This window comes from Lygodium microphyllum, chromosome 5, assembly GCF_053477565.2.
Source record: "Lygodium microphyllum isolate KBCC chromosome 5, Lygodium_microphyllum_v1.1.10, whole genome shotgun sequence".
Classification (NCBI taxonomy): Eukaryota; Viridiplantae; Streptophyta; class Polypodiopsida; order Schizaeales; family Lygodiaceae; genus Lygodium; species Lygodium microphyllum.
Window position 1 is genome coordinate 145405112 of NC_141139.1, and position 14245 is coordinate 145419356.

At 40.6% G+C, this 14245-nt stretch overlaps 1 protein-coding gene across 1 annotated transcript in view; it reads right to left on the reverse strand.

Annotated features, from left to right (window-relative positions):
- Nucleotides 1-14245, reverse strand: part of MGD1 (monogalactosyl diacylglycerol synthase 1) — a 115406-nt gene that overhangs the window by 73543 nt on the left and 27618 nt on the right. Inside the window, exon 2 of the mRNA XM_087678486.1 lies at nt 2714-2886. Within this exon, the coding sequence (XP_087534612.1) occupies nt 2714-2886 (173 nt within the window). The remainder of the gene's footprint in view (nt 1-2713; nt 2887-14245) is intronic.

Consider the following 14245-nt stretch of genomic DNA (forward strand, 5'->3'; position numbering starts at 1 on the left):
AACATAGAACCACCAAGTAGAACCAGGGATACCCAAGCAGTGGGTGATCAAGCCACCACCAAGGTGCCTCGGAGAGAACCTGATGTCGATGTCGATCGTACCAAACACCTGAAAATAGAGAAGATCATAGCATGTCTCTGTGTCCATCACTAATGTCTCTCAGTAGCATACAAGACCATCCTGTCAAAAATGCCTCTGAACATATGTGACCATGGAGTCCCCGCCTTTGGCCAGACCGCCAAACTGTCCCCTCATGTGAGCTACAGACGAAAGCCTCCCGTTCTCTGTCAAATAACTAGCTCAGCATGAACCTGGATGTCAATCCCAGCTCCAGGATTTGATTCCGCCAAACTGAAGTCGATGCGTCAGGGACGTCCTCTCTGGAACCTGTGCACCTGTATAAAAATATAGATGAGGCGCGGCTGCCCCATCTGAACACCCGCTCACACTCGCTCTCTGGCACGAGAGTCGTGAGGGATGACCTCATCACCACCACTAGAAAGCAGCCGAGGAAGGGGCCACCAAGCCCTTCCCGCGATCCGAAGAAGAGCATCCCTTCCGCGCCTTGGACTTCACCTTGGTCGGAGGATCGGAGTCGGAGTCTGATGAAGGAGAGGACTCATCGGTAGAGTCAGCATCCCGCTTCGTCTTCTGCTCCTTCTTCCTGGAAGCCGCTAACTTCTTGCAGTCCTTCCGCAAATGTCCCTTCTTGCCACAGTGGTAACACTGGGCCTTCGACTTCTTCTTCCCGTCACCCCTCTCTGAAGCTACATAAGCCTCACCTCCATAATGTGCCGGAAGCCGCCCCTGTAATCTCAAGGAGGCATCATGGTTGTCCTCATCAAAGTCTTCAGGAAGAGGAAAAGGACGGAGAGGTCGAGCAATAGCTCCACAGACGATGTACCATAGCCGCTTCTGCACAAACCAAGCTTTCATGACAGCACTCCATGTGAGATAATCAGGTCCATGTAACTTATCATCAGTGGAAGTGCACGGAGGAGCCATATGGAGAGGATAAGAAGAGAAGTAGAGAAGAGATGGAATTTAGAGAGGAAACACAGCCAAAACACAAGCACAGACTACAGAAAATGAGAGTTCACATGCAATATAACCCAAAATCTGATCAATAGAAGACAAAATCTGCTGCAGAAAGTCAAAAAATCAATCAAAAACTGCCAAAAACAGCAAAAACGGCCTGAAGGAACAGCCACCCAGCCACGAGAGATGCTGAATCAGCAAAACGCAAGCTGTAAACTGGAGAAAAACAGGTAGAAAACTGTCGCCAGCAGTTGCAGATGAAAAATGCAGGCAGCAAAGGGTGCGTAGGCAGCAGAGGGTGCGGAGGCAGCAGGCGATGGCAAAACTGCAAAAAACGCAGGCTGAAAACAGCCCCAAAACAGGTCGCCTGGCTGCAACAGCAATCGTCAGATCAGCAGGGGTACTAAACAGTCCTGAAATCAGCAAGAAAACACAGCAGAAACACAAATCCTGAAAACTGATACCATGTCAGAAGTGGAGCAGCGGTGGAAGCATAAACATGTGCTGAAATAAACTGCTGAAACACAAGACAAAAAGAGAAAAGAAAAGAACACGATACAGATGAGAACTCAGATGTATGCACGGGAAATGGAATCCATATATCTGAACACGAGACAGTCGCATACAACAGTGAGTCACTGGCTGCGTGGGCACTGGCACTGGCTCCTCTCTCCACAGAGTCTGCAGATGGTGAAGATGATGATGATGTGACTGACTGAGGAGGAGCCACTGAGTATATATAGGCTGAAAAAGTGGGGAGCAACAATGCTGGTCGGCCAGCATTAAAGCTGTCCGACTGGTGCATAAAATGTCCCACTGGCATAAAATGCCACACCAGAAAAATACCTAAAATACCTAATAAAAATGCCCAGCCCAGATCAAACTCAGACTCACACATGAGCTGACAAATACTCTGCTAACAATTTCAGAATCCACATTCCCAAAAACCATAGAGCATTGTGGTAAGTTTTGGGCATTCCTCTAGTTGTCAAAATGTTGGCCAACAATTTTGATGGATCCATTAGCCAAAATAATATGAACTCTTGCCTCTATCATGGTATGCCACATTATCAACTTTAACAAAATTTCAAAATCTCATATGATTAAAAGACAATCAACCTCTCTAGATTTGAACTTCTATCCTTAAAGTAATTGAGAAGAAATTTTTAAGCAAAGAGTTGTAGTCAACAATCAAATTTCCCCAGCTTCCATATGTGGAAAAAGGACTTAGATATTCTCACAAATGCTTGAGCAAAGTATAGTAGACAATAATCAAATGTCTCCGGCTTCCGTATATGTGGAGCAATGACTTGTATCAAAAAGACCACTGGACACATCTTCCTAAGGTTAATCCCCAAAAGGTTGATTTGGTCAGAAAATTTCTAAACAACAATTACAAGTTGCATCAATAACCGATGTCTTCTTTCAGAACCCAGAAGGAATGAACCAAACAAGCTTCAACCCAATGTTCACCCACAATCAGGGACATTTTAATCAGTCCACAACAAACTATTTCAGCGCAACGGCAAAGATACAAGTTTCCCAGTATAGATCAAAACCTTGCTCTGAAAGTTCCACATATACAGGCATGATTACCTAAAGTGCAGCAGATTTATTGTACATAGACTTGCAATCAGATCAGATTCAAATTCCTAAAATTTGAAGTGCCACAAACCTTGCTATGAAAACAGAAGTGAATGCAAAATGTGGTTGGTGCACAAAGCGAGGTGCTGTCCCATGAAAGGTTGCCTTCCATAGGGTATTATGTTTCACCAGAAAGCTATAACTTTTTGGCAGCTGATTGAAAGGCCAAGGTGTATGCTCTGTCCAAAGGTCTGTTATGCTAACCTGCATAAGCATACCAATGTGAAGGTGTTGTTAGAAAGCATTCTGAAGTCGATTGCAAAATCACATCCTCCCACAATCCCTCTCTATATGTATGTGTGAATACACAAACAGACACACACATATATATGTATATATGTATATACATATGTATGTATGTTTTACTATCAGTACATATGAAACATATATGACATTTTACCATCAAAACAAGTTAAGTCATCAATAGAACAGTGAACAGAATATGCTGTCATCTTGTCATCCTCAAATATAAGATCTGTTACAATTATGAGAGAGATTATAAAACAGTGACTACATTACTTTATCATAATTTGTGCAGTTGGCGAATTTGACTACATGTTTGATCAGCAATTATCCAGCTTTTTACATATTTGGCTATATAAAGCCATCAGCTATTGGCTGATCATCATTCATTTTCTGCAAGTTCAGCATACTCCAAGATTCAGGACTCTCCTCTGTCTTCAGGTGATGCCATTTGTCATCAGCCTGATCCATTGCCCTCATTGGCCTTTTGGACTGTGTGCAAGGTCTGATCAGTCCTCACTATATTCAGCATCCATTTGGAGTTCATTATAGATTTATCACTTCCATTCTCCTCTTTCATTGCAGCCTTTCTCTTCTCTTCTCTCTCCATGTTCATGTTTCTCTTCCCTTGCACACTATCACATGGTATCAGAGCCAAAAGACATAACAATTTTATCAAAGGCCATAGCAATGATTCTTATCACTCATCTTTCATCTCCCAAGTATGGTGTCTTTTGTACCAGCTTTTCTGTGGGAGGAGGTAGCTCCACTTGTTTTGAAGCACAAAGAGTAACTCAAGGAGACTATAGCTAGAGGATCCAACTTTACTAAAGTTTTTACTGCAAGTGTGGGAGGGGGTAACAAAAAGGCCAAGAACAAGAAGAAGAAGCATGTTAGACACTCAGACTCCTCTTCAAGCTCTGAGACAAATTCAAAGGGGAAGCCTAAATGCCCACATTGCGAGAAGGGCACCCATCCCGAGGAGAAGTGTTGGAAGACATACCCTCACCTTTGTCTAGGAGCAAAGGATGGAGCTAAATCATCTGAGCCTTTCTGTACCTCCACGGCACATGTCACTTATAAGTTTGTGTTCCTCACATTCATGAGATAAAGGAGCCTTCTTCTTCGACTATCTCATCTTCATAGAGAACTTGGCTCATCTTCATAGAGATGAAGGAGACTTCTTCTTCGACTATCTCATCTTCATAGAGAACTTGGCTCATTGACAAATGTGCTTTGAGTCAAATGACTCCTCGAAGAAATTTATTGTAAGATCTTTGTCCATCTTGGTGACACTTTTTTAGAGCCTATTAATAGTGTTGGTACTTTTGACAATTATTGTCTAACCATCCATTGAGTTTCCGCAAGGTACAAAAGTTTTTACTTCTGACCCTTATTCTTTTGCTTCTACATTGATGAAAGATTCTAGAATAGGTTATGAGGAAGATAATTTTCAATTTATTGACTATGAAATGAGTCCAAAAGAAAATCGATTTATATGTCAACAAAAAAAGAGGTGTATAAGAAAAATGTAATTTTTTTATTCTTCAAGTTTTGTTTCTCAAAAGTTGGAATAGAGTTGGTGCATCATCATTTTTGTAAGCACGGAGAAGAACATAAGAATGACAATACTTTGAACATGATCAACTTGATCAATTATTACCATAAAAATTACAAGACAGAGGGGAAGAGAGAAAGAAGACAGTTGACACATTGCATTGAGAGGGGAACCGGCCCCTCCCCCTTTACAAGATTTTATTGAAAACAAACCACAGAATGAGTACTAGATAAACATGTAGAAAGCACATGGCTGAAATTTCAGCATTAGAGCTTGCCGGAAATGAAAAGAGAAACCTTCAATATATAGGTATAGGGCTTGGGTCCTCAAAAGCGGAAAGTAGAGGCTACAAACAACAAGTGTTTATTGAAAATGACAAGTGTAAGGGCACTTGTCTCTTCAAAATGACATGTCACTTTTCTATAGAAAGGAGCGTCTAAACAAATGGTTAAGAATTTCAGATAGCCGCTAAAGACAAAATTGTTCTTTATGAAATTTTGGAGCCTTTGACGAAAATAAAATTTTGATTTGAATAATTTTAAAAATAGCAACCTCCCAAATTTTAGGAGTTGCCAAATTTGAATTTAAAATAGCTTAATTGTTTAGGTTTATTGGGTTCATGGTTTGTTTCTTTGATCATAAGCATCTAGCTTCGCTTTTTGAATCCACTTATTATCCGGGTTTTTAGTCGATGTAACCACCCAAGTGAAAAAGTCTTAATCATATGGGCTTTCTGGTCAATCTATCCACCCAACTAAACTTTTAATTTCTCTTGGGCATCTTGTCAATGACAACTCAAGTGCAATTTTGGAGCAATCTAGACCTTGGCCACCCTCAAATAGAAAGATGAATATTTAACTATATTTTGAAACGCTCAAATAATACAAATCGCCTTTCAAGGTATATGAGCATCAAATTAATTTGAATCATTGAGCCAATACATCTTGGTAACAATTGATATACAAAAGGTTGGTGATATCTCCCCCTCTTGAAATCCATCTTGTTCTCAAGATATTGCTTGAAGTACTTCTTATTCCACAGCTTCTTCATAAGCTGCACTTATTTCTAGATAGTCTTTAAAATACTCTTTTAGCATCGATTTAGAATCTAAATGAGAGAAATTTTTCAATTTCAGAAAGAACTTTCTAAGAATATTAATTCCTCATTTCTTGATCGTACGAAAGACTTTTTACTATAGTTGAAGTATCTCTTCCTATCCATCTACTTCAAGTGGATCCTCTATTACATGTTACAATAATGGAGGCCATTCATATCGCTTCAGAAGATGAATATGGAAAGCATTGTGAATTCTCCAATACTCTAGAAGTTGTAACATGTAATAAATATCATTAATCTTTTTAGTGGCTTGAAATGGTCCATAATTTCTTACTATGAGCTTAGTGAATTCGGATGCAGACTTGTTAGAACTTCTTAGATGAGCTTTGTCAAATTTCAGCCACAATCAATCTCCTTATTGCAAAACCAAGTGTCTTTGATGCTTATCTGGTACTTTCTTTTGTTTTACTTGGGATTTTTTGATAGCTCATCAAACTTTGGCAAAAGCTATATCCATATCACACACAAACTCATCGGCATGAAACTACTCTATTTTAAGAATAGGTAGTGAGAGTGGTATTCTATGTACAATATTATGGTGCTTTACCTATAGAAGTATGAATTGTATTGTTACAGGCATACTCTACTAAAGGCAAATATTTTTCCCATTGGTAGTTAGCTTTATGGCAACAGCACTCCAACATATCCAATATTGTGAGACTAGCTATCTTACTTTGACCATCTGTTTAAACATCATACGAAGAAGAAAAAGTAAGCTTTGTATCTGAATTTTCAAAGAGAGCTTGCCAAAAGAGACTAGTAATTTGTGGAACTCTATCACCCACGATGGATTGTAAACCATGATACTTGAAGACTTGTTGAATAAATATTCTAGCTATATGTTGAGAAGTTACAATCTTCTTAACTGCAATGAAATGAGCCTACTTACTGAACCTGTAAATAATAGCCCATATGTCATCATTGTTGCTCGTTGATTTTAGCAAGCCAAAAATAGAAATTGTAGCAATGCTTTCCCAAGGTTGGCTCACGATCAGTAATGGTTGCAAAACTTTATCTTCTAGCGTACAAGACATCGTTTAACAAATTGTTCAATGTCTCGACTTGGCCAAAAGAAATACATTTGAAGTACCTTGGTTCTAGCCAAAATACCACAATGAGCCATGTACGAAGCAGCATGACATTTTTCCATTACTTTAGGCCTAAAATATTTAGTAATGCACAACTTATTCTCCATCAAAAGAAATTCATCTTTAATAACATAAGAGTTCATCTTTTTACCAAGCTGTAAACTCTTTGAAATGATTTTAAAGTCTTCATCAAAAGCATACATGTCCCTCATACTAGTGAAATGTGTATGATGAATCATACATGAATTTTTTGTCTTCTTTAACAGAGAAGCTATTTTTCTTTCCAAGAATATGCAATGTTTGAAAGTTAAAAATTGAGCTAAATAATTGGCCCATCAAATATACTTCTTAGAAATCTTTGGTTGGTTTGAGAAAATATATCAGACTATCATGGTCCATCATGATGAGAAATTCCCCACAAAAAAGATAATGTCTCCAATCTTTTAAAGCTTGAATAATGACCATCAACTCCTTTCCGTAGGTAGTAGTATTCATTTCTACAGTTTGCAACCTTTTGCTTACATAAGAAACTGTGTATTCTTCTTGGTTTAAGACTACACCAATGCAATTTTCTAAAGCATCACATTTCATAACGAAAGATTTTGACAAATTAAGTATAACTAGAACAAGTCCTTTGTTGATATAGAATTTCAGAGCTTCAAAAACTTCCTTCTCTAGTTTGGTCCATTGGTTGCCACTACTTTTTTGGTTAAATCATACAATGGTCTAGCAATTACTCCAAATTGTTTACTAAATCTCCTATTATAAGAGCATAATCCCAAGAAACTTCGAATTTCAAAAACACTGGTCAATTCTTGCCATTCTACATAGCCTTGACCTTTTCTAGATCCATTCAAATCCTATCTTTGGATATAAGATGGCCAAGAAGTGAATCTCATCTAAGAAAAATTCACTATTTTTACCATTGTATTGTCCACACCCTGCATGGAGGATATCTCAGTCCAAGCCAATGTCCACTATTGTTTTTGTTAGTAGTCATGTGTGTCCTGTGTGGCATCTCCTACCTATGAGCCTCAGTTTGAGTTAGATGAGAACATTAGTAGTTCTAATTGTTTGTTTGTCATTTTATGTATTTTAGATACTTTAGGTGCAGGGCACATTAGTGCATTTCTTTTCGTGCACTTTTTGCCTCTCTTTTTTTATTGGGGGGAGGAGAGGGGAGAGGAGTTGACCATATTTAGAATTTTCTCTTTTTCTCGCCTATATATAGGCAACTTGCCCTTCCACTTTCATTATCCATTATCTATCATTGATCCTTTGTGATCAGCCAACCTTCCTCATTTTCCAATCCCCTCACTGCCATCTAGCACCCACATTGACATGTAGAGTTGTGTGCTAGGGCTAACCATTGCAGCCTTGCACCTTTACCATTGCAGTTGCATTATTTCTTCTCTCTCCTGCGTTCACTCTGTCTCCTCTCCATGATCACTTTCCTCTTTCCGTTACGCACTCTCACATGGTATCAAAGCCACCCATGGGAGCCAGAGATCTCAAAGAGGAGCATGTTGTCCGCGACAAAACTTGCCATGCATCATCCCCACATGCTGCAAACTTTGCGCTTGGAGTCAAACAGGGCAAGGCAACATGTTTCTAGCTCTACTTTGGGACTATTTACCAAGGCAAATTTCTGTTTCGCTCCTAGGCGGCCTCTACCAGGCTAGATGGCATCATTACTGCACCCAGGCAGCATCAAACAACCTGGGTGGCCATTCTATTGGCTAGGCAACACCAAAACAGACACGCATTTTGTATAGGCAGCCCTCAGCACACATGCTGCAGATCTGCATTACCTACGTTTTTGTGCAGGCAGCCTTTGTATCTCTGCATTTTGTGTAGGCATGTCATCGGTCCTCCTAGGCGGCCCATTTGCAGGCTAGGCAGCACTTGTTTATTGTTGGGCAGCCTGTTTACAGGCAGTCAGATTTATTTGTTTGCTACATTCTCATATTGACTGGTCTTTCTTGACCAAGACAACTTCTTTTCAATACTAGGTGGCCTCTTTTTGAGGCTAGAAACATGGCAGATTTGCGTTTATTGCAAGTACACCGTTTCCGGGCACTCCTCGTACATTACCAACCCCTAGATTGGCTATGAATGCAGACTGGAGACCTATTTTCCTCTACATTTCCTACTATCTTTCTCTGTCGAGCATTGTGTGTTCTCTTCGGCATTGGATACTCCCCGTCTACTTTGCCCCAATCATTCTTTTTCTGTACTATGGCCCAACGAACCCCAATTATCCAAAGGCCATCTCTTACTAGTCACCTTTATTCCAGTGGCGAGATCTTTTGTTTTCTTGCACGTACTTTATTGAAGGACATCTATGGCCCACACATAAGCTATGAGGGATCGTGTGGTTCGAGATCATTCAGACCAACCACCATCTTATTACTCTTTCCCATTATATTCTTTTGGGGCTTCTAGTCCCCAATTGGTATTGATGGAATCTCCTAAGCAATCCTACCTTTTCTCTCCGTGTCCAACAAGCTGGATGGAACAAACTACCCTAAAAGATCATGCCACATGTAGTGTCTCCTCGATGATTGTGGCCTTTGGGGTTTTGTTACAATCACTCTAACCCAACCTACCCTGGATCCTCATGATGGTGTGACCATAGATTTGTTAGCAGTCCAAACAGCTCATGTATGAGCCCTAGTCTATGACAAGCATGGCTAGGTTATTTAGGCATTTTATTATGGTTATTATATACTTATTTGGGGCAATTTATGCTGGCTGACCAGAATTGAATGTTGGCCGACCTACCCCTATTTAACATACGGATTCCATTTCCCAAGTACATCTCTAAGTTCTCTTCTTTTGCAGTGTTTTTCTGTTTTCTTTCTCTACTGTCTTTTGTTCAATAGTTTATTTCAACACTTGTCTATGCTTCCATTGCTGCACCGCTTCTGACATGTTATCAGATTGCACCATATAGACTCCTATTGCAATTTTTCTGCTAATTACAGGTCTTTCTTCCCCCTACTAAACAAGCCTGCGTTTTTCAGACCAACCACCTGCGTTTTCAGTCTGCACCTAGATTCCACCTTGCAATCGACAATTTGCTACATTAAGTGCTCCATCAGCTTACGTTTTTCATTTTTTGCCCCTAATCGTGGCTGTGGACTGTTTATACAAGCCTTTTTTGTTGTTTCTAGCAATTTTTAACTGGTTTTTCTTCATTTTGCAACAATCACTCAGTTTTTTATCAGATTTTTGGTTGCACTACATGTGAACTCTCATTTTGTGAAGTCTTTGTTGTTAGTTTGGCTGTAGTTTGGCCGTATTCTCTCTCTATATACCTTCTATTCTCTATCTTCTTTTCTTATCCTCTCCCAATGGCTCCTCCGTGCACTTCTACAAATGATAAGTTACATGGACCTAACTATCTTACATGGAGTGCTGTAATGAAAGCCTAGTTGTGTAGAAGTGGATTCGGTACATTGTATGTGGAGCTATTCCTCGGCCTTAGCGTTCTTTTCAACTCCCTAAGATTTTGATGAGGAATACCATGAGGAAGTTGTGCTTACATGAGATTCAAACAATGCGTGTGCATATTCTACATTGCTGTAGTGTATTTCTAAAGAAGTTCTATCGGCGGTTACCTCCTGCAGGACATCATCAAACATATGGTCGAAGCTTTCAAATGTTGTAGGAGACACCTTCCCCCATATGCATTGTGACCCTTTATGAATAGCATCAATAGATGAAGTTTGAGTCGAAGGACGCCATTCAATCATTTTTGCTCGGTGTTACACAAGTGTAGGACCAACTTCGACACATGCAATTTGCCCTTCCAAAGGCACATCTAGTGAAAACAATACCCTAAAAGCTCCCCCCAGAGTTTGATGGAGTGATGAATGCTTTGAGGGCACACACATCCTCTACACTTGTGAGCTCTACACATGTCCTCGACGTTGCTTAAGTATGAGGCATCTTTGCGTTTATAAGGGAGGCTTCTATCTCATTATGGAGGTTCCAGTGAGGCCTTAACAACTTCCGAGAGGAGCAACAAGAAAAAGAAGTTGAGGGGCCAGTGTTCTCACTATGGTAAGAAGGGACACTTGCAAAAGGACTACAAGAAGTAAGCGATCTTACAAAAGAAGAAGGAGAAGAAGAAGCAGTGGGATATGGACTCCTCCAACGAATCATCCTCTTCCTCAAAATCTAACTCCAATCCTTTGTCCAAGGGAAAGTCTGAGGCATGGCAAGGATCCACTTCTTCAAACTGAGGAAAGAGTTTGACTACCTCTTTCTCTGTTGCTTTCTAGTCCAAGTGATGCGGGTATCTCTCACAAGTCTCTAATGCCAGAGAGGAAGTGTGAGAGGGTGGTAAGATGGGGTAGTCGAGCCTCATGTATACAAGTATACACGTACATAAATTCCAAAGAGGGACATCCCTTACATATCCATACACGAGGCCGTGCTTATGCGACTTTATCTACAGGCACAAAACAAGCCAAGCAGAGGAAAGGAAAGAGGAAGAAGTTGGAGTCAGCTTCGGTCTCTAATACAATTTTTGTGGGGAAGCATAGAGAATATCCCACATGTCCTCATTGTGGAAAGACCTCATATCTCGAGAAGAAGTGCTAGAGGATATAACCTTCATTCGAGAGAAAAGGGTGGATCTACATCGAAGCCTTTGTTTACCTCTACTTCATCACTCGCTATTTCCATTGAGTTAGTGTTTCTACACATTTATCTAATGGAGGAGCCTTCTTCGATTGTCCTAACTTCTAAGCAACCTTGGTTCTTTGACAGTGGTGCGTCAAGTCCTATGACTCCCCAAGGTGATTTGTTGTAGGATCTCCATCCGTTAAAGAGTATTGTCATTACTAGTGACATTTCTTCGGTGCCTATTAGTGGTGTTGGCACCTTGCCTCTATTGTCTGACCGTCCATCGAGCTCATTTTTTAGGCCTTACTTGTTACGGACTTGGACTCTCCTCTCCTTTAAGTTTATGGCCTTCCTAGACTCAGAACATGAATTGTTTTCACCAAGCCAGCTATCTTTGTTAGCGATTCTTCTACAAGAGCCACTTTTGTGACAAGTTGGCTAGAGAGGGGGCTATCTATGCTCCATTCCCCTTCATTTGTACAAAGCCCTTCGAGACATCTTTCTACAGCTGCACCTGTTCTTGATAGTGCACCATTTTTCCCATAGGTTCCATCCCATCCCCCACCATCTCCTCTAGTGGTTCCCTTGTACCTCCCATCCCTTTCAAAGGGTGAAGATATTGGTGATTCGGCTATAAATTTCCTGGCAAAGACCTTTGTGTTTCAGAGGGGGCTTCCTAGGATTTTGAGGAGTTTCTTCAGGGTTTCCAATCTACTTTGAGCCTTTCTTTTATACAACTACCCCTTTTCTTCGTCATCGAGCCACCATTCCTTGCCACTTGGCCCTCGGTCCGTGGTGTTTCTATGCAACTTATGGCACCTTTAATAGTTCCTCACTATCATCTCATAATTGGGTTAGAGACTTAGCTCACCCGTTCCCTCGACTAGAGTTTTCTCGCATGACCCATTCGAGGCCTCTTCGTTTTCATTCCCTTTGGTGGCTTTCCGTGTGATTGGATTTTTCTATGCATAGGTGGTATTGCTCCTTAGCTACCTTTCTTCATCGATGGACTACATCGACATTGGCACTCTTCCTGCCACCCTCAAATCCACATCTCCTTTGGCCTTCCGCCACATCCAGGATCTGAGAGGGGATGATAGCAGTCATGTGTGTCTTGTGTCATCATCTCTTGCCTGTGAGCCTTAATCTAAATCAAATGGGAACATTAGGAGCTCTCACATTGTATTTGCTTGTTATTTTATGTCTTTTAGACACTTCAGGTAGAGAGCACGTTAGTGCATTTCTTTTCATGCACTTTTGGCTATTTTTTTAAGGGTTAGACCACATTTAGGATTTTTTCTTTTTTTCACCTATATATAGGCAGCAAATCCTCCCACTTTCATTATCCATTATCTATCATTAATCCTTCGCGATCAGCCAGCCCTCGTCATTTTCTCATCTCCCTGCTACTATCTGGTTCCCACATTGATGCATAGAGCTGCGTGTTGGGGCTAACAATTGCAGCCTTGTACCTCAACCATTGCAATCACATAGTTCCTTCTCTCTCTTGCATTCACTTTTTGTCTCCTCTCCGTGTTCACTTTCCACTTTCCATTACGTACTCTCACAGTTTTTTGTTGGTGCTTGCTGCCTAGCCCATCAACTAGCAACATGATTTAGCCTGCGTTTACTATCAGCCCATCATCTACTGCTGCTGTTCAAGACTTGCTAGTTGTCACTAGCCTACCACTAGACTATTGAACCTACATTTTGTTGCTTTAGCTGCCGCCTATACTACCACATGTCACTGCATCCTGCATTTTACAATTTGCAGCCACTAGGAGACTACCACATCATCATTCCAACATTTGTATGCTGATTTATCACTTGATTGGCCGCATCTAACACTAATGCCACTCCTCATTGCTGTTTTTGCTGCTGCCAAACATTCACAGAGGTTGGTTGCTGCCTTTCAAGATCCATCACATTACAATACACTCTCTAGCTCATACTTTGTGCCTTGATTCTAGAGAGACAGAAGTTCGCGGGTCAATATTTCACCTTTGCACAGTGTAATTGCTGAGCGTCGTACATATATTCAACATATATTAATCAGTTATCTTCTTCGATGTTTGTTGTTCTCTGAATTACCCTAACCCTGATTATGTTCTGTATCAATTTACGCTTTGTCGTACAAGTCTATTTGTTGTTTGTAGACCAGTATTTCTTCACACCCTAGGTTCCCCACATTTGTATGCATGCCTTGCTGTCCAAAATCCATTGGATTGGCACTAACAAGATGGCCATGCATTTACGTGTCTTGCCCCATTGGTACTAGTTGCTTTCGCTCATCAGTAACGTTTGGTGCATCTTGAGGTTGTGGTGGCTCTTCTTTGGGAGTTTATTGCAATCCCAAGGCTTTAGAAAATAGCATCTTTTTCTTGCCCTTGTTGTTCTTTGATGTTAACCCCAGTGCAAAGAAAGCCAAAAGAAAACAAAGGAAAATCAAAAAGACACAGGACAAAACAAAAAAAGACAGCCCAACGGAAAAACAAGAGAAAAACGGCCGAAAGTACAATAAGCAAATTTAAAAGTCTAGGGCACGTGCAAAAGGGAAAAGGTGCATCCTACATATAAAAGCATACATTAAATCCTTGTAAAAGAGCGACACGCTCCCTCCTATGCAATTTGCAAATGTAGACAGGCATGGGTGAAGAAACAATGTAAATAGAAAGGAAATAGGGAGAGAGAACCTAGGCTAAAATGACTAGTTATGTGAAAAAAGGAATAGGCGCTCAAGAGCGATAGGGAATGTATAAAAGGCAAAAAGTGAATGAAGAAGCTCATTCTTGTGTGTGGCCAAAACAAGCTCTCTTCTTCTTGTTCTTGCTTATGCTTTCTTAAGAGAGGGAGTGTGAGGGAGTGAGTGTGTGAGGGTAAGGGACCGCAGTGGCAAAGTTCTCTATCTTCTCTCTTCTTCCTC